Source organism: Aulonocara stuartgranti (genome assembly GCF_965226115.1).
Source record: "Aulonocara stuartgranti genome assembly, chromosome: 10".
In the NCBI taxonomy this organism is placed as follows: Eukaryota; Metazoa; Chordata; class Actinopteri; order Cichliformes; family Cichlidae; genus Aulonocara; species Aulonocara stuartgranti.
In genome coordinates, this window is record NC_138946.1 from 24,342,746 (window position 1) to 24,362,958 (window position 20,213).

At 38.8% G+C, this 20,213-nt stretch overlaps 1 protein-coding gene across 4 annotated transcripts in view; it reads right to left on the reverse strand.

Moving 5' to 3' along the window:
- The window catches only part of gabra3 (gamma-aminobutyric acid type A receptor subunit alpha3), a 122,612-nt gene that overhangs the window by 6,626 nt on the left and 95,773 nt on the right, over window positions 1–20,213 (reverse strand). For 3 of the 4 annotated variants that reach the window (XM_082548066.1, XM_082548067.1, XM_082548064.1), the window contains 5 exons: window positions 15,391–15,473; window positions 14,454–14,597; window positions 12,165–12,317; window positions 9,598–9,803; window positions 42–80 (listed from right to left, as the gene is read on the reverse strand). In XM_082548066.1, the coding sequence (XP_082404192.1) occupies window positions 42–80; window positions 9,598–9,803; window positions 12,165–12,317; window positions 14,454–14,597; window positions 15,391–15,473 (625 nt within the window). The remainder of the gene's footprint in view (window positions 1–41; window positions 81–9,597; window positions 9,804–12,164; window positions 12,318–14,453; window positions 14,598–15,390; window positions 15,474–20,213) is intronic. The other variant, XM_082548065.1, reaches the window with a different exon arrangement.

Here is a 20,213-nt window from a genome sequence, read left to right on the forward strand (position 1 = left end):
CACGAGACACGACACACACAAGAACAAAACAAAAGCCTAACCATATCTTTAATCCTGGCCATGTTAGCCTGAAACGGTTCCTGAAAAGAAAAGTAGAAAAGAAAAAAAGTTTACCAATTATATTAAAATTACCCAACTTACATACTGTATTCATCAGTATCTAGCTGGAACTACTTTTGAACATACCGTCAAATCAAATCTGCATCATACAAATCTGGATTGCAGAACGTAAAGGACCAAGATCGAAAAAAAGAAAATCATGATGAAATTAAGAGTATGGGAATAGGAACAGTTCTGATTTGCATCATTGCAGAACCAGGCTGGACTGGCGTCTGATACTGCTAGCAGTAGCAGTAGCAGCACAGAGCAGGATTAGAAGGAAAAGCAAAATAACAGCGCCTGAAAACATGTCTGACAAACTGTATCAATGAGAGCAGCCAGACCTCTGCAGGCAAACAGATTGCGATACAACAAACACGACAAAGGCTCTGTGTGATAAAGCTGGCTGGAGAGACTGCCGTCTTAGTTCTACTAGAGGGAAATCATTAGACTGTCTTTCATATTGAAGTCGCACAGGGAGCCAGAATTTTATTTGCTAAATTGGTACTGGCTCAAATAGCTAAACTTGCATCACTAGAGGATCCTGTCAGCCTAGCGAAGAACAGTACAGCGCACACAGTAGATGTGGGAGAGCAAGTAGGACACTAAGATTGATTACCAGGCAGAGTTTTAGTTTCCTGTGTGGCATCCAGTGTGCGAGTCTGTACTGTGGTAATTTCCTTCACACCATTCATCCCCACTGTGGCCACTTTAAGAAACTAATTCAGTGCGTGTCTTGTAACAGATTTTCACTTTCACAGCTCCCCCTTTTCACTTTTGCTTTGAGCCCAGTTTTAATTTTTGCTCCACTTTTTTTTTTTTAGCTTCATTTAATTTTCCTTCCTTTTTGCTTCTCTCCATCTTTTTAATTAGCATAACTAATGTCCCCTCTACCCCAAAGTGCTTCACGGTGAATCTCTTACAGCGCACAGCTCATCACCAAATATTTTGTTTGGTCTTTATGCTCAGTGTTCACATATACTCACGAATGGAGGCACAGCAATGGTTTTACACGTGACAAGACATGTGCCGTGGCTATGTTCAGTGTCTCGAGTGCGTGTAAATCTCACAGGGAGTCCTTTTTAATGTCTGCCAGTAGGTTTTGCTTGTTTGTTTTTTTTTTACTTTGTACTGGAGGCAGCAGGATTGAGGAGGAAATATATTTACTGTCATAAGTGTGTTTCCTTGAGTGAGCAGGGCAACAGGATGAGTATGATCCTTCAACCTTGAGGAGAGCTAACAAACTTGCAGGCAGTTGATTGCTTTAAACCGGTGCTTGAAGCACCTGCTATCTTAAGTCAATTTGAACAGAAAAAGAAAGAAAGACAGAAGAGTCACACTCTTGCTCCCAGATAACCAGGTACCTTTCAATGATATTGATTCTAACTAGGGTTGCCAACCGTCCCTTAAAATACGGAATCGTCCCGTATTTCGAAACAAAAGTACACGTCCCGTATTGAGCTAATAAGGGACGCACTTTGTCCCGTAATACAGTGAGAATCAAAAGTAGTCTATAAATGTTAATGGAATTAACACTTTGTTTGAAAACATAATTCCCAGCCCCTCTCCTGCTTTGTGACCAATGAGCTGACAGCACACTTATGACAATTCGAGTATGACAATTCAGATTACCGCTCATCTCATTGGTCGAGGAAAGGTCGCTTGCGGAGAAAATACCGGAAGACAACAGATGACCACAACAAGAAGCATGGCCAACAGGGAAACAAACGCAGACACTGCGGTGCAAGTCTCGGATGACAGTACACCTAAAGCTGGGCAAACACTGTGCGATTTTTTCAGTCACGTTATTCAGCTCCTGCTCAAACTGCACGATTGACTCGCAGGGGTTAGAAGTTCGTATGTCACGATGTACTCTCACACTATACCGCCCGATGCTCTGATGCGACCTGAGAGCTCACACTGTGCCTCCATAAAATGAAGGTTATAACAGAAAATCTGTCGCTCGCGCTCTCTCTCTGTCTTTCACTCACACAGACACACCACTACCATCAACTTTGCTAAATTGCTAATGAAAAACATTGATCAGGCAGCTGTGATTGAGCAGCGATGTAGATCCAACTATTTTCACGGTTGTTGTGGTCGTGATAATTTTGTGATGCCACATCGAAAAGGCTCGGATGAGCTTTCCAAAGTTCTACAAGTTGTGCCTCCATCGCTTGTGTCCAGATCACACGCTGCACAGCCGTGCTGCTCCGTCTTTTTCACCAACGTTTACGTTGGCGCGTGAGCAGTGTGAGCCCCTGTGGTGAGACCCTCACGAGCGATTGATGATCGGGAGCTGGTCGTGAGGTGTTAATCACTTCTCTTTACCCCACGTATACTACACGACGCACGATGAAGGCCAAAATCGGTCCGAATACTCAAAAATCGGCTCAAAATGGGCCAAAAATCGCACAGTGTGAGCCCAGCATTAGAGCAGCAATGTTTGTTCCCCTCAGAGAAAGGGAAGAATGGGAAAAGGAAAACACCTGGCTGGAAAACGTTAATATGGGCATGTGCAGTGAATATCAGCGCTATGTGGCCAGAAGTGTGATAATATAATTTATTTTGTGTAATAAACAACTGCAAGGATAGATGATTACAACAAATTGATGACTAATACATAAAAGTAATACATAGATGAATAATGATGATGAGTTATGATGCGTAATCATGGGAACAAGCCGGTTTACAAACAGGAGCAGCTGATTAGCATTAGAAAAGCTGAAATAATACCTCAACTGAAGCCAATTGTACTAAATGCACTAAATGTGCACTGTTACAATAATATTTTTCTTTCTATTGTTTTCTATTATTTTAAGTTAAGCAGGACAGAGTGCTTTTAAAGAAAGATTTACTTATATTCTCAAAAGTTAAGCATGACAGGCTTCTGTTTAAGAAAGAGACCTGTTTTACTGTGTTAATGTTGTCATTTTGAGCTAAAAACAAATGGCTAAATGATCATTTGTTTCACATGTGTTCATATCACAAAGAATAGAATATGCATCTACTTAAATCAACTTCAAGTCAAATGGTTAAAAAAATAATTTCACACACAAAAAAAGAGCTAGAAAATTCACCACACTGGGAAGGGTGAAGACAACTCGGTCGCCCGGCCCTGGCCACGAGGTGTCCCTTATTTATTTTTCAGGGAGTTGGCAACCCTAATTCTAACACAGAATGAGCTGCTCTATTGGAGGTTTCTGTCAGCAGGAAAGGCAAATTACTACAATATCACGCATCAGGGATACATCAATTGTAGTAACAATATAGCTCAATATGGCTACCCGTCACGCATCTTTAAAGAGCAGAAATTCAATCATAAAATTTGTGAAACTGGATCGACTGCAAAATGGATGGAACACAGCAGATAGCCATCAGTCACTGCCAGTGGTGAGTGTCATGTCCGACAGTAGAATGACTTGGCTGATGAATATGTGTATCCGAAGTGGCAAACACCAGTCCTGAGAAATGAAGCCAAACCACAACTTGATTTCCTATAATGGCCACTTGAGACTGGCTCCAAACGCAAGTCCACACAGACTCCTGTGTTTTCACAGCCTGCTACAAAAATCAGTTTTGGCCTCGATAGCTAACAGACACTCAATTTTAGCCTCGATAGCTAATGACCGCTATACCTTTTGCCACTGTACCTGTCAGGCGCTATTGTTTTAGCTTTGATTGCTAGCAGACAGTATATTTTTAGAGTTGATACCTAACAGATGCTATATTTTTGTCCTCAACAGCTAACAGATGCTAACAGATGCTACCATTCTGGCCACTATAGTATCTTCACGGAAATTGTATAAGAGGCCTACGGTATGTATGTTTGGAGAGGGAGCTTCAAATTAATAAGTATGTAGCCGCTTTGAATGACAGGTGGGTGCTAACAAAGGATTCTGTAGTTGCTAACCGACTGTTTGCCTTCCCCTGAGTTAACTTGAATGGCTAACTTGAGAAAACTCTCAAATGTTCCTGCGGTGCTGCCTTTAAGAGCATTTTTAATCAACAGAAATACTATGTTTAGAGTTCTCCACCAGTCTGGAGAAGAAAGCCTGAATGAAAGTGGTTATTAGCCTGTATTTAGAAAACATAAATTGCAATTTTATGGTCGCTAAATTAGAGGTCAGTTTATGTCTGTTTATAGTGAAACTTTCAGTGAGTACTAAAAGTGTTTGGCCGTCTCAATTTAACTTGCTGTACATTATGAAGGCTGTGTACCAAACTTCTAAAACCAATTTTCATACTGATCAGTGAATGTTCTGCACTTACACCTCTAAGCTCTAATAATACCATCCCAAACTGTTCAGTCTTTTAGACTATGGATGCTATCTGCACAGTAATGTAGCAAATTTTCTCTTCTTTTTTGCTGTTCCATTGTCCTTGTAGGTAATAATTTATATGGTCTAATTATTGGGGGAACAGTATGTAGCACTGGGCTGTATGCATGTTTTTATGAACCTTATGTAACAGAGCACATAATTCACTAGCAGCCACAGATTCCTGTGTACTATTCAAAGTCATTTCAATAGCTGCAGGCAAAAATACTCCATGAATACAATGCATCTATTGACCTTGTCTTTGTAACTTCTGAAAATTGTTGCATCAGAATTTCTTGATGAGTGTGTTTAAGTGTCCTGGGGGTAATTGTGCCTTGCTGTGTCCTGCTGTTTGGAGCTCAGTGTGTGCATGTGTGCGTGTAACTGAACCTTGTGACAGTCTGTCCCTCTCTAAGACTGGAGCTGAAGTGTTGGCGTAATAAATAGCCCCAAGTATGTGAGCATGTGGGTATGTGAGTGTGCAGACTGTCTATAGGGAGCCACGATGTCCCTGTTTGTGTTCCTGTGGACACGTTTTGACGTGAGCATTTAAGTGTGTATTTAGGTAGAGGCACTTGCACTATCAAAATTTGGAGGAACTTGCTAGTTGCATGGGTGGCCTCTCTTAATAATTATGTCATTTAGTTATGATATTATATATAAACATGAAATAGACCTTTCTGATTTCACTTAAGGATGTGTTAATGTACACTATATGGAAAAAAAGGATTCTAACATTTGAATTCAGGTGTTTTCTGTCCTTTTGCCACAGATCTATGAAATCAAACACCTAGCCATGCGGTCTGCCTTTACAAACATTTGTTAAAGAATGAGTCACTCTAAAGAGTTCACTGATTTCAAGTGTGGCACTGTAATAGGGTGCCATGATGGCAACAAGTCAGTTCGTAAAAGTTGCAAGCTATTCCACAAAGAGCTGTGAGAATCTTGAGAACTGGATGAACTCGGGCAACGTAAATTTACAGAGTGGGGCTGCCATGTGCTGAGGTGCATAGGGTGTGAAAGCCACCAACAGTCTGCTAACTCTGGCATTAACATCAGCACAAAAATGGTGCACCAGGAGCTTCATGACATGGGTTTCTTTAGGAGAGCAGTTCCTGTAGGGTCTAGTGTGTAGGCGGCCTATTACATTTGTTAATATAGCATCGCATGGAAAACGCCAACAACAAGGGGTCAGCAATTTAGTGGTATTTCATGCTTGCTACATCAAAAAACTTGTACAAAAGAATGCTTCCAAGTATCCTCCTTGCAGTGAGGAACACAGCTTAACACCCAAGTATCTCTATCATTATTGGGACTGAAAAAGTACAAAAGTGCACCCCTGGCCTCCAGAAATGTCAACTCACCTTTGTTCTTTCCACCTGAGTGCATCAAAACTTCCAGAATACATTCTACTGACATGCAAGTGCTTGTGCTAATAAGAGATAATGAATTATTCTGGTAAAATGTTGATGAAGTTATTATGTACTGCAGGTGCGTAGACACACACATGCGCACACACACGCACACACGAAACCGCGATCACCCCTTGGCCGCAGCAGAGCAACCCACAGCCAGTGCAACCCACAGCCAGTGCTTCTGCCTCTGCTGATAAAACAGCACATGATATCCAACATAGCAGTGTCCAATCATGTGTCACAGAGTGCTGAGAATATGCAGGCTTTTCCAACCAAACTCCCCACCGGCTAATTTCTGTAATAACCTCACCTTCAGCCGGAGAGGGGAGAGCTAATTAGGCAGATTGCCTGTCACAGAAAATGGTCGAATAAAAGCAAAGGAAAACTACATCGATGCTCCATAACCAGTAAAGTAAATTAGTGCGCACACACTCATCTGTGGATCATATCTGAGACCTAAAAAAAGAAAGCAGCCTAAGGGTGATGAAGTCATCATTTGGTTCCGGTAGGAGTGGTGGCTGAAACCCTAGCTCTGATGGCTGCGGGGCTAGATTTTTAAAAAAGACTTACTAGCTAAAACTTCTCTCCTGAAGAAGAGGTTTTGCTTATGTAGCTCGTGCTCATTAACAGTCATTTTTCTAAATTTGCTAAAAAAAAAAAGGGAAATATATGCAGTGCCTGATTGCTTTGGATTCCAGTAGCTCGTTCTAGCAGGCAGTGTGTTAGGAGTGTCACGTCTCCCTCTGTGACCCCATTCTATTTTATCTATCATGACAACTGCATGCTCAGCACAGTCCCTGAGAACCCAGTCCAGGCTGTTGCCATTAAGACGAGCCATCAAAGAGGAGGGGCGGGGAAAAAAAAGAAAAAGAAAAGAGAAAAAAACCTCCTCTCTGCAGCAGTGTAACGCAGCAAATTATCCCCACCAACTGAAAAGTTCTGTGGCAGCAATATGCATTTCTGCCAATCGCTCCGAGGACCAAATGTCAAACTATAGAAAAAGCGGGAAAAGGCTGTACTGATTGTGTCAAACAGTTTGTACAATGGTAGCAGAAAATAGATTCGTGGCACTGTCTGTCACAGAAGAAATAACTTTCCCTTTATGTTGTGTCTGTGGCTGTGTTTTTATGCGCTCACAGCAATACAGTAATAGCACTGCCACTATTTACCACTGGCACAGCTTCATAATGTTTCTTATATGAGTCTTATATGTTTTTCCAAGCACCCCAGAAGGCTGTCCTTTTAATATAGCTTTGCTTATAAGCCACAGTTAATACTCCTTTTCTCAGTTTGAAATGGACTGTGTTATACATATATCAGGTAAACTCATTTTAGCTGCACAATTACTAACTTATATTAGTCTTTTTATGCTGGTGTGCTTTGTTTTTATTGTTCTAATGTTCAGTTCTATGTACCAGGTCTGTCCTTATTGAACTTAAGCTACTTCTTCATGCAGCCCCCCCTTTTTTAGATGAACTCACTCTGATCATAGACTGTATATAAAAGATGGGTGTAGCCACCAAGACCCTGTTTTGTTTTTTTGTTTTTTTGACAAAAACAGGAAAAGTCTGACTGATCACCCCAAAGCATACCCAGCCTTTTGCTCCTTTTTGAGTCTAATGAGGACAAAAAGCTGTAAAAAGAATATCATGCACATTCAGTAAGACTTGAAACTATAGCTCTCATGGCTGGGGACTGCAGAAAAGTGTTTAGTGAAGTCAAAGTTTAAGTGAGCAGTAGGGTCATTTCCCCAAAGAGAGACTTCTTCTTGCATCCAGAGAAGTTGCCTCCTGCTGGCCACAAGAAAGAATCCAAACCTGAGCGACTTTAGCACTTTCACTTTTCAGACCTGGAAGCTACGTCAGTGTTTTATATGCAGTCTATAGTTCTAACTGGCTGACATGCAAAATGCTCCTCCAAGAATCTCTCCATGGTTCCAATGTCAGTGACTCACTATGTAAGTTAAGAGAAATAAAGGTGATGTTCAGTACATGCTAAAGTCTTTTGCTTTTGACTTTCTAGGAGCATTTTTACATATGTCTATCTAAGGCTTTTGTAAAAGAGCTAAATAACATGAGAATCTTATATCATAACAGTAAATGACACAGCCTGATTTTAAACTGGTATTTAGTGCCTGGTGAGATTGATGTTAAAAGAAAAGAAGACTATTTTGATATTTAATGTAAGTTTTTAATCTGACTTAGTTTCTTTCATTTCACTACGTCTGTGTGCCTACAATTGTTTTTGATTTAATGCTATCATTTACAAACACATGAAAAGTCCACCAGAGAGGCTCGCCCTGGGCAGGATTAACTTTTAAGGGAACAGCAGAGTATTTTATGTGGGAGTAGGTAATAGATAATAGGTATGGATTTGTAAATAATTGGATATAATTATTATATTATTATATAATATTATACTACTGTATATATTTTTAACTAACTGAGCAGATTTTGACAATACTTTAAACATACGACAAATAACTTCAAAAAAAGGCAGATGTAAAAGTGAGGTCAGAGGTCAAATGTGACATGACATTTAGATGCAAACTATAGTGTTAATATTTAGAACCTCCATATACTGGCAGCATTTCCTAAATCTTCCAATACAAACAAAGGCTGTGAAATTTTAAGCACATAAAGGTCATTTTATGAAGGTCTGGCCTTATTTTATCACCATTATTATTATTTCAATTATTATCAATCAGTTATTATCACTTTGACCTTCAAATCATTGAGTTAAAGAAGAGGTCAGAGGTCAAATGTGACATGATATTTTAAATCTTTCTATATGTTGACAGCAAACACAACGCTTGCCATACGTTTTAAGTTATAAGGCTTTTTGTCACTCTTCGACCAATAAATCACGAGGGTGACCATGAAGACCGTGGTGGATCTAAGACACTTTTTAATGGCTCGTGCTCTACACTACAAAAAAGTTTGATCAGAATTCATTGAAAACTTTTCAAGCTGTCGTGATTACAGACGGAATGATCTTTCCAGTAAGGTAATCATACAGATCATATTGCATTTAAAGGCTGAAGCTGTCATGAGAAACATGTGGCTTGATTTAGGTTTTTTTTTTTCTCTTTGAACAACAACTTCTTTGGATACATATCTGGTTGTTCCCTCAATATAAACCATTAAATAGGCTCAGGCACGGAGATCTTTTTATTTTATTTTATTTGTTTGGCTATTGATAATGTACAAGATGTGATTTATCTTCAATATCACGTGATTCATTTTAAACAATATACTATATAGATGTAAATGCACCATCTTTTCTGGGGAGAATAAGGCTGCATTGACTTTAGGATGAGAGTTGAACATATGCTGCCATCATAAATCAGGGCCAGCGTCTCTGGGAGTTTACCTCTGTTTTTGCTCTCACTGTTCCGCCCCACTGTCTCTGTTCCATTTGGCAATGAATAAATAAAAGGTCTCTTTACAGGCTTTACAAAGTACTCCATGCTGCATTAAGGATACTTTCTATGTGTTTCCAAACTGCAATTTCCCCTCATCACTCCTCCAGAATCAAGTGACATTTTTAGCAACTTCTTTTTTTTGGATTAATTTTGAATTTAGTAAGCAAAGAAAAGTTGCGTGAGCCTTTCCCCTGAACTAGCTGCCTTTCATTCTGTTTTTGTCCTCACATATTGGTGATAGTTAATGTTGGTGCGCTGCGATGAATCGAAAGAGCAGGCGTCACACATCCATCATTTTTTTTTTGATTACATGAAACTGTTGCAAATGAGAATCACTCACCCTTATTTCCATGCCCTCTTTTTTCCCATCCCATGCCCAGCTGCGCTTGGTGAAGTAGTTGACTGTGGCAAACTCAATCAAGGCAGAGAAGACAAAGGCATAGCACACAGCCATGAACCAGTCCATGGCGGTGGCATAGGCCACTTTAGGAAGGGAGTTTCTAGCACTGATGCTCAAGGTAGTCATGGTTAGGACAGTGGTGACACCTGAGGAGAAAATAAAAGATCAGCAGATATTTCATTATTTCTGAAATTAAACATTTGCGGTAATTCAATTCAATTTTATTTATATAGCGCCAATCACAACAACAGTCGCCTCAAGGTGCTTTATATTAAGCGTAAGCAAGTGCCATGTAGTTCCTGTGCATTCAAGAGAAGGAAATTTTCTACCAATGTCTTCAGTCACTGGGAAATTCTCTTCAAAAATTGGATAAATAACAATGTGGCAGTGAACTGTCCCTTTAAAAGAAAGTTACTTACAACTCAGTCATGGTTTGTTTGGGTTTTGCTATCCTGGCACTAAACTCTCACTTTATACTGACCAACATCTCTTTAGAGATTTAAGAGAAAAGAAAGCTGCACTGCAACATAACAATAGTCTGGATTATGGCTAGAAAAAGAAATGTTAATGCGTACTGTCTCTTTAAACCTAATATAGATTCACTTTCCTGGGTTTGGTATTAGGTGTAAGTTATAAACTAAAAATGATGGTGTAGTTCCCTGCATTGCAGAGCTTTACATAATCTACTGTATGAAATCAAAAAGTCTAGCCTCATACAGATGACATAACTCAGTGGTGCATAAACATTCAAAGTACACTGGGTCAGTCTTGCAAGTTCAAACAATGAGAATGTAGAATCTCTGTAATGACCCACTACGGAGGATTTTTCAGGCTATGTTCTTCTGTTCAAACCAGTCTGATGAATGTATTTTCTTACTAGACTTATCTACAGTACAACGAATGAAAATATTGAAAGTTTCCTTTAGCTTATACACAAACAAAGAGACATGCTATTGACCTGCATACATAAAGCACAACCTGTCTAAGCTGCAGGATTGCGTGCAAAGGTAAATCGCTAAATGACACCACTTTTGAAAAATGAGCAGCAGATCTACATCTGCTAAAATTAATTAAGGCGAAAACGATGTCTTAAAACTTTCTAAATTTCGCAGATCATTTCACAACCTGGCCTTTACAGTCAGGGCGAATGGAAATGAAAGGCAGCTCGGACAATGTTCGCCCATCGAAGCGCATCGCTTTATCTGTTCCAACCTTTCTCATCTGATAAAAGACGGATACAAAGGAGGCTTAAAAAGGCTGCAACAAAAGAGTGATACATGGCTATTCATGGGCTGATTGATTTGCAGGTAATGCATTTCTAATCTTGACTTTGTTCCACCATTTACATAAAATTAGAATATTCATCTGTACAAAAAGCAGTCCTCATTACAACAGCAATTAACTGGTGTCAGAGACGAGGACATCTGGTGCTTGCGGTAACAGTGAGTAATGCTCTTATATAAAATGCAGGTATAAATCAAAAAGTATCGAGTCTTAACTAGAAATATAACTTGGAAGGTGACTGAGGATGCAAAAACAAAAAAAATAAATTAGATTACGCAGGTAATGACAGCCACATGCTCTCATAAACCAAGGGACTGTAAGCATGATGGCGAGAAAACTAAAACCAACACAGCTTGAAACTGTCCACTGAGAAAACGGCACTGATTAAAATTACTATCATAATGTGAAGGAAATTGTCCCCTAAAAATTCAACCTCTTATGGGGCTGAAGTGATTCTTAGACGACTGTGTAAGAAAAATCTAATAGTGGGTGTATTTGTGCAGAAGTGAAGGAGATATCGTTATTCAGACTGCACAAAGGGAGCTGGAACAGTTTTTATCTTCTCAGCAACGCTTTGCCTTGCATACATTTTTAAAATCTTTTGCGCAATATATGCTTCTGCATGTACCTGTCTAAATGCAAAAATGCTAACCATGTTTAGAATTACATAAGACTACTCATATTGATTATGCAGCGCAATAACAACAACTGCAGGAGAAGGAAAATTACATTCCTTATTTGAGTACCTTTGAGTTGATCACATCTGACGCAATGTTCTTAGCATGAATCAAGTTCGATGGACAAATTGAATCTATTATTATTCATGGCTTAAAGGGAGAAAACACAGTCAATTGTCGCGATGGCAACTGGGAAATGTCTCTATATTAAAGAGGAATTGTTATGAAAAATAAAGGAAAAATATGACATGTAAATGCTTTAAATCTTGTTTTATGTTCTCTGTATTAACAGCAGAATAAAGTCAGAACTGATAAAATAAATTATTTTCAGTGCTCCTGTGCACCTGAATGTACAAAGCTAACTAAAGCTAAAAAAAGAGAACTTTCATGCTCAAACCTTTTCAAACCGTTTACTTGTTTGCCAAGTCCTTAGACAGTGCATTTCTGTTACCTCATCATTTAATAGCCCTCTGATTAACTAGCTTCTTCAATGAATCATTTAATGCATTTATTTGAGCTGGATTTAAAACACGAGATAGCACTCACCGAATACTGTGCGCGCCGGAACGGATTCTCTGTTTAGCCAGAAGGAGACCTGAGACAGTATGACAGTCATGATGCACGGAAGGTAGGTTTGAATCACAAAATAGCCAATTTTCCTTTTCAAATGGAAATATGTTGTCATCACTACATATTCGCCTGAGGGGAAAAGAGACAAACAGAAAAAGATGGAGAGACACAGACAGGGTCATGATTATTAATATACTTGTTCCTCGCTCAGAGCAACACAAGGAAAAATATTTGAAAATTGATGCATTAATGTTTGAACATTAACGTGCATGTGACAAGACGTGAGCAGTATTGAGACAGAAAATGCTTAGATGCTTAAAATATTCCAAAGATGTTGATGCACACTTCCAAACCTTAAGCTACAGACTGTATATAAAAGATGGACATAGCCACTGTGTCAACACCCATTGGCTAGTTTGGCCTTAATGCCTCAAGCTGAGAATGCTAGGTCCTAATGAGCTGAAGGACTGCATTCTCAAAGGTTTCTATACAACATGATTTGATTTTGGAACAACAGGAGTCGCCACCTGCTGGCTGATAGTAAGAATGTAAGTTTAAGTAACTTGCATTGGCTCAGATGAGAAGCTATGTCCATCTTTTACTTACAGCAAGAGTTTTTAACCGTAAGAGACAAAAAAGTATAATAATAACTAAATAATAAAGACTGTAAACAAACAGACTGGCAGATGACATCACATTGATGTCATTAATAAGACATATACAAAGTGTCACATTCTTTTAAGTGCACATTTACATGTTCTTTGGGATGTTTTTTGCTGTTCATATAAATATGTCAATTATACTAGCAAATGGATAAACTCACATCTTCTCCAACTGCCAGCTCTCAGTGCCATGTTTGCAATCTGTGTTACGAAGATAGGACGAAAAACAGATTTCCATCCCTGAGGTGTTTTTTTGGTTTTGTTTTTTTCTGAGGAGAATCAAACCAGAGCTGAACGGGCTCAAATCCTCCCATCCCCCTAGATCACTATAGTCCATTAGGTTTAAAGTTTAAAGCTTTTCCAACCGCCATAAGCTGAAGTGGTTTATGAAAGAAATCGCACTGACTCTATCATGAATCTTTGGTACTTGTCAGACTTCTGTTGGTCTTTTTCCATCGCTGCAATTCTCCTGACTTACATTCAACCCACCAAACAGCACAAACAATAAAGATACTCTCAAGGAACGCATCCTCTGTAGAGTTAAACAGGTGCAGTTATTTAAAGGAGACACACACATACACACACACACTTTTATTTCTTGGAAAACAGGAGTGCCATCTAACAAAGTGGATTCTTGGTGCTTTAGTCTCCAAAGACAACTGAAGTCTGACAGATATCAGCGACTCTGTGGCTCACCTCTTGAAAGTTTCACAAGCAAACAGCTTGAATGCAAAGGTTAAATCTCTCAAAACTGAGAGCAGCGTGGCTCGCTGGTAAGCTGTTTTACTCTTGTGATTTCCAAATGCCCCACTAAAGCAACTTTTTATTTTTAGCTTTACCATTACAAGCTCTTTGGTACTTTATCTAGTCCTATTACACCATTAACTAAAGCTGCTGATTGATGTTAGCGGTACATGATAGTGACTGATAAGTATAATAAAAATGCAGCACATTCTTGAAGGTGTTTGAACTCAAATGATCTATTACCAGTGAGATGCTGCTGCTGTAAATATTTTCAGCATATGTGAGTACCCTGCCCTCACCGTGCTATTTCATCCCTTTATATTAAATTGCTAACATAAGCTTTAAGCCCTCCAATGGGGAAATAACAAAAACATTTATTTTTGTGTGACAGATAAAAAGGATTCTGCAACAGTTTTGAAGATAAGATTTTAAGATCAAATGAATATGCAATCAAAAGAAAGGGCTAGACGATGGTTATCATAGTTGACTCTTGGCTGAACCCCAAAGGAAAGTGAAAAAAACCAAAAAGAAACTTTCACCTCTGGCAAACGTCTTCATATTATCTTGGTAAATATGCTGAATAGTTTCAGTCATCATTTTCTCGATGGAGCCAAACAATGCAAGATGAATTTAAACTGACAGAAACTGTTGAGAAACTGCAGACTGTTTATTAATTTGGAAGACAAATTACACAAGAGCCACTATATCTCAGTGGAATAGATTATATGCAGTTTATCTTTCAAAAGTGAGAATTCGATCACTTTTGAGTACTCAAAATCAACTTTTTGCCTGTTCCAGACAAACTCTGATTTCCCTTACAGTGTATTGTATGCTGCTGTCTGTACCCAGAATGGCATACCTGTGCTGGAACTGATGGTTTCTTTGCCAATAACATGTCCCAGTAAGTCATATTGGTTCAGCCTGGAGCCGTCCTCTGCCACAGCGACAGACCTCTCGTCACCCTGGGTCCACAGGTAGATCACCTCATTATTTGTGTAAGCATCTGAGCAAACAGAAGACAGCCCCCAAAAAACAGACAGCATAGGTGAGAGCTCAAAATATGGGTGCAATATTTTCTGTTTTTCTCCTACCTCTGCACATTGTAGGATTATCAGCATTTGCTTTGGCAAAAAGTTAACTGCTGACTTCAGGATCTAAAAGACATTTTTCCTAAATTCCAGTAAGTCATTCATGATAATACGCAGCGTCCATCCAGTATTGATCGGGCTGATAGACCTGCGGCCGATAATGATATCAGGTTTCACAAAAAAATTCCTTTTACTGTGTTCACCACCCTGAGATTTAATCCTCACGCTTCAGGGGATCACTGACTTTTCCTCCATTGCCACTTTTTAAACTAAATGTATCCAAAATGAATGCTCTACCTATCAGCATCATTTTATGTTGAGAGATATAAGCATTGATGCTAACACATCAAACTATATCTAATGCTGTGTTTGAAACAGTAAATAGCCTATGCTTGTGTATGGATGGTTACATGCCCCGCACTATGAGCATACTGAAAGTAATTTAAGCACATTAACTGTCGCTGTGGCGATGCCTAAAGGGTGCAGCCCAAAGAGGGAGAAGATCTTTATTAATAAAATTTTCTCTTAACTGCTTTTGTTATATTACCAAACATCATACTGCAGTGTAGTTTTAGCCTTTGTTTTGTTTTTCTTCTTTTTTTATAGTTCAGGAAAAGGTTCCTAACACCTGCAGAGAACCATCCCCACTGTTTCAGATGTCTGATCTTATATAAAACACTTTTGTTTTGACCATCTGGACTGACTTACAACTTCCAAACTTCAGAGGACAGGCGTGTGCATCCATCGGGAAATCCTCCAGGTGCATGGGGCACTCGGCATGAATGGTCAACCTGTGGGGGCAGAGGGAAAGAAAATGCATCACTGTTCAGTCTGCAGGATGGTTGAACAGGTCATTATAAACAAATGATGATGCATAATGATGTCAAATATTTCTGCAGAAACATAATTTGGAGCATTTTCATAGAGATATGTGAGACATGTTGGGAAGGTCTTATGCAAATTGCTTTATCGTGCATCAAAATTGGCTTTCCCACAAATCCAAATGTAGACCAAATAATGCTTTAATCTCTGAGTTTATTTCAAAACCAGGGATTTGTGTACGTGTGAATAAAAACTGAAGGAGAACAGATTATATCCTCTCTCTCTCTCCTCCTTTGCATCACCACCCTGTCAGTGGTAATTAGAAGGCAGACATGGACTAAATCTCCAGAGAGCACCCAAATTTGTTTCAGTTGGTCAAATGGCCAGGCCACAAAAGGCACTCTGCAAGTAAACAGAGAAATTGTGCACGTTATCTCACTCATACATGTTTAATCAACATCGGGGCTACATTTGCCGAGTTCAAACAACACAGCAACTAATTAAATGCCATCCTTTGGTGCACTAACTCACACATAAACCCCCCAAACTGGGTTATTTAAACTCAATTATACCATATTTACCCTGTACATCCATTGAAAACTGGGTTTTTATTGGGTAGATTCTTTTGGTCTCACTGTTTAATGTTGCAGAAAGTCCCACAAGTTTATTTGTAGCCACAGCCTTAAAATGTGTAACATCGCGGGCTGCCTCCACAGACAAACTTTCTGTTTCCAATTAGCTCATTGTGTTGTATTTACAACAATGCCAAGCCTGTTTTTGCCTCTAACTCGCTTCTGTGCTCTCTGTTGCTGCCTCATTACTGATAAGTGGCTCACTATCTACACAAGCTAATGCTTTACAACATAAATGTGAGAATCTTTTGCATCACACGGCACTTAAAATCAACATTCACGCGCTGTACTTATACTCTGACAGAAACAAAGGCTACAAGAAGACAGAATGGTTTTGATTAAAGACAAAAAGGCAAGCTGTCTTCATACAGAGCTTACAACTATATCATCAGCCTTGCAAAGAAGCGCTTGGGCATAGAGGTACCTTACACAGCATGTGTCAGCAATTTATGGTACTCACAATGACAATGCAGACATGCTGGTGTTTTTTGGGGAGGTGAAGTCTGATAAACTTTGGCAACGTTTACAGAACCATAAAACACCAATGAACACACATTGAAACCTCTAAAAAAAGGTTCCTTTTTCTGTCAGCCACTTCTCCTTAGCCACCCTTAGTAACCTAGTAAATGGTATTTTTTATATTCTAGAGGTGTTTACATTTCAGACTCAGGATTGTAATCAGGTGAAATGGACCACATGTTCCAATATATGACAGAGAGAAAAAAATTAACGAAAATAATAAAATTGCAAAAATAAAATTAGTACTAGTAGTTTTTTGGTAGGGTTGTCTAACATTACAGTGTGATTGCGTCTAAAAATTAAGTTAAATGTATTTTGCTTAATGTTTCTTTGCTGCCTTCAAGCCGCTGAATGGAATTCTTGTCTGAACCGACATTTCTGCCTTTCTTCTCTTAACCCTTCCTCTTGCCTTACAATTTGTTCTGGCATTTTCTCTAAAATAATATATTCCACTTTAATGTATTTAAATAGACCTAGCTTATTATACTTTCAAAGCCTTATTAAACCTTTCATGCCTAATTTTAGTTTTAGCATATATATATTAAAATATATGTATATATTTAAAATCATATGATAATTAAATATATACAGAAAGAATTGGCCACACTTATATGTGCAACCGGACAAAAAAAATAAAATGTATATATATTATAAAAAAGTATTATTTCACCCATCACTTATGCTCTGTTTCATAACCCGAGACTTATCAAATCAAACAAAAACACTTAACTGATTGACAGTGACTGATTACTCAAATTTAATTTAACAGTATTACTCCTTCCAGTATTAATTTATTAAAGTACTGCTGATGACGGGTGACAGGAATGGCAGCACTGTTCATAAACCAAAGCACTGGGCAATTTGAAATTGGATCTGATGACTGGTGCAAGTTAAGTGATCGTTATTACAAAGTAAATATTGATGTGCAAAGTGAATGACAATCGACTGAATAGCTGTTAAAACATGTTACTAAAATATTAGTATAATTTGAGTAGAAAGCTTCATTTGGAAAGCATCGTTTTGATCTGCCCCCACAGAAATTCTTAATTTCTTGAAGGGCTTGAAACATTTGCAGGCATATGCAAGAACAGCCAGACTAGAACAATAATAAAGGAAGACAAAGCAAAGAATTAATGAGGCGACTGCTACCACTGTGCTCTTTTGAACAATGTGAGACATGATGGGTACCACCCAACTATTTTCTAATCCAGGACTGTGGGGGCAGCAGTCTAAGCAGAACCCCACCACCTCCTCCACTTCTTGTGTATGTGTGCATATGTGTGTTTCGGATATCAGAAAGCTTCCAAACCACCAGGGAGTAAAAATTTCCCAAGTGTGTCCCAGAACCTCATCGGAATCTTCTCCCTCCTGAACTCCCTTCTTAGAGTGAACCCAGACATCCTTCAGGAAAAGCTCATTGTGTCGGTCCTTTTGTTTTGCTCGCTACTGACTGGTTGTGGCCATAAGGGAGGGTCTGAACAGTTGCTGCCCAGAAAATCAACAGCTATGCCTTGTGGCTGTTTTCACCACAACAGACCTCTATAGCTGCACTGATCCACTGATCAACCTGCTGCTTCAAGGTAGAGTGATCAGTCCACCCTCTTCCAGCAGAGAACCATGTCTTCAGACTTTTAATCCTCACACTGCTTAGCTGCTTTGCAGTGTATTCACTGTGTACAATAATACAACACTTGCCTTCACAGATACCAGTTTTTATATTTGTTTGATGCCTGTCTTTATTTGTTCATGTGGATCACACCCACTGCCATCACTGAAGTCTTTCTTTAGTTAAATACAATTCTTTTGTTAAAGTAAAAATGTATTTCACTCTGGAAAAGGGGGGGGAGACACAGGAGTCATGCTACTAGCAAGCTATAGATCATATAAAACAATCTATTTATTTAGTTTTTTATATACTAAATATACCAAATGTTTAAAGACAAGACAAAAACTTGTGTCTTAGCAGCATTGCTTTTGTATTGTGTTGCTTTTATAGTCACATAGCAGCGTGTTAAGTGAAGCATTACTTCTCAGCTTTGGCCGTGTTGAAAGGGCTTTCTGGCATTGTAAATCCCCAAGTACGGCTGTACAGTTGTATTTGTTTTTGGTGGTCTCTAAGCTGTTAAGTCCACTTAGTAAATGATACATTCGCATACAATAAATTCTTGAAACAGCTTTTAATGACAAATATAAACCTGCATAAACCTCTCTCTCTTTAAAAAGTACACCTGAGTCTTCTCACAAATTAATATTAGTGAGGGACAGAGAAATGCCGAAGAAGAAGCAAGGAGGTTGAGTTAAAATGAGGTGAACTGTAAATGAGTGACAAATGCTTTCACAAAAAATAACCGCAGCAGCGCTGGCAGACAATACCAGCTCTCTAAATTCAGAAATAATGATGCAATCCTGCAGAGCCGAGGCCTTCATAGCATTTGTCAGTTCAGATCCTGTAGACGTGCTGATTAAATGGATTTAAGCAGTTGTTTAGTGAGGAATGTCAATCAAAGCGGGGCGCTATGCTGACGCACTGTGCACTAAACTTCCCGTGAGACAGATTTATATTCTAAAGCCTAATACCTGTGCAGTATGTGGAAATTTAAGGTATCAGTCTCTCCTTGGGAGTGTTTTCCAGTACCTCTAATAACACAGCAATATTTTCATGCAGATCCCCTTCAACTAATCACCCAAAGCTTAAGATAGATGAAAGGTAGCCCTAAAATTGAGAAAGTTCTTTGCCAGTGCTTTCAAAAATACATTCCATATTAAGTTTATGATATGAGTTTTATGATAGAGTCAGTAAAAGTAGGGATGGTCTAAAGAATACTTTGCAGTTTTTCATTAGGGCTTGGCAAGATATCAATATATTTGACAGAATTTTATATAAGACATGACATTATTGATGCTGTACATTGAGCGCGCAGATTTTCACCTACATGCATTTTAGCGGTTCAAAACAGTTAATCTCTCTCGCCGACTGCTCACACATTAGAATTCCAGATCTTAGTGTTTTTACTTTTTTGGCTCAACTCTGCAATGATAGAGGGGGATGCAGTTGTAAATTTGCATGAAGTAAGTGTTTATTTTCTTTATTCAGGCAGTAAAGATGGTTAACAACATTTGGATTTATGTAATAACACTATTTTTACTTGAACTATTCAGTTCATTTCCATTTTATTTATATAGCACCAAATCACAACAGCAGTCGCCTCAGGGTGCTTTACATTCTTAAGTTAAGACCCTTTAATAATGTAGAGAAAACCCCAACGATCAAATAACCACATTTGAACGTGCAATTGGCGACAGTGGGAAGGAAAAACTCCCTTTTAACAGGAAGGAGGGGTAGCCATGTGCTGCAACCATTTGGGGATGATGGGAGGACAAATAGCACACTGCGGAACTATGGTTTTAATGCTAATATTATATAATGTAATAATATTAAGGTCTCTAATGTATAATAGTGTTAATAATATTAAAGTATGCCATACCCCCCCCCCCCAAAAGCATTGCAATGGGAAATACAGAATTCCTATAAATGAGTTTTATTTGCTGGTGTTTATT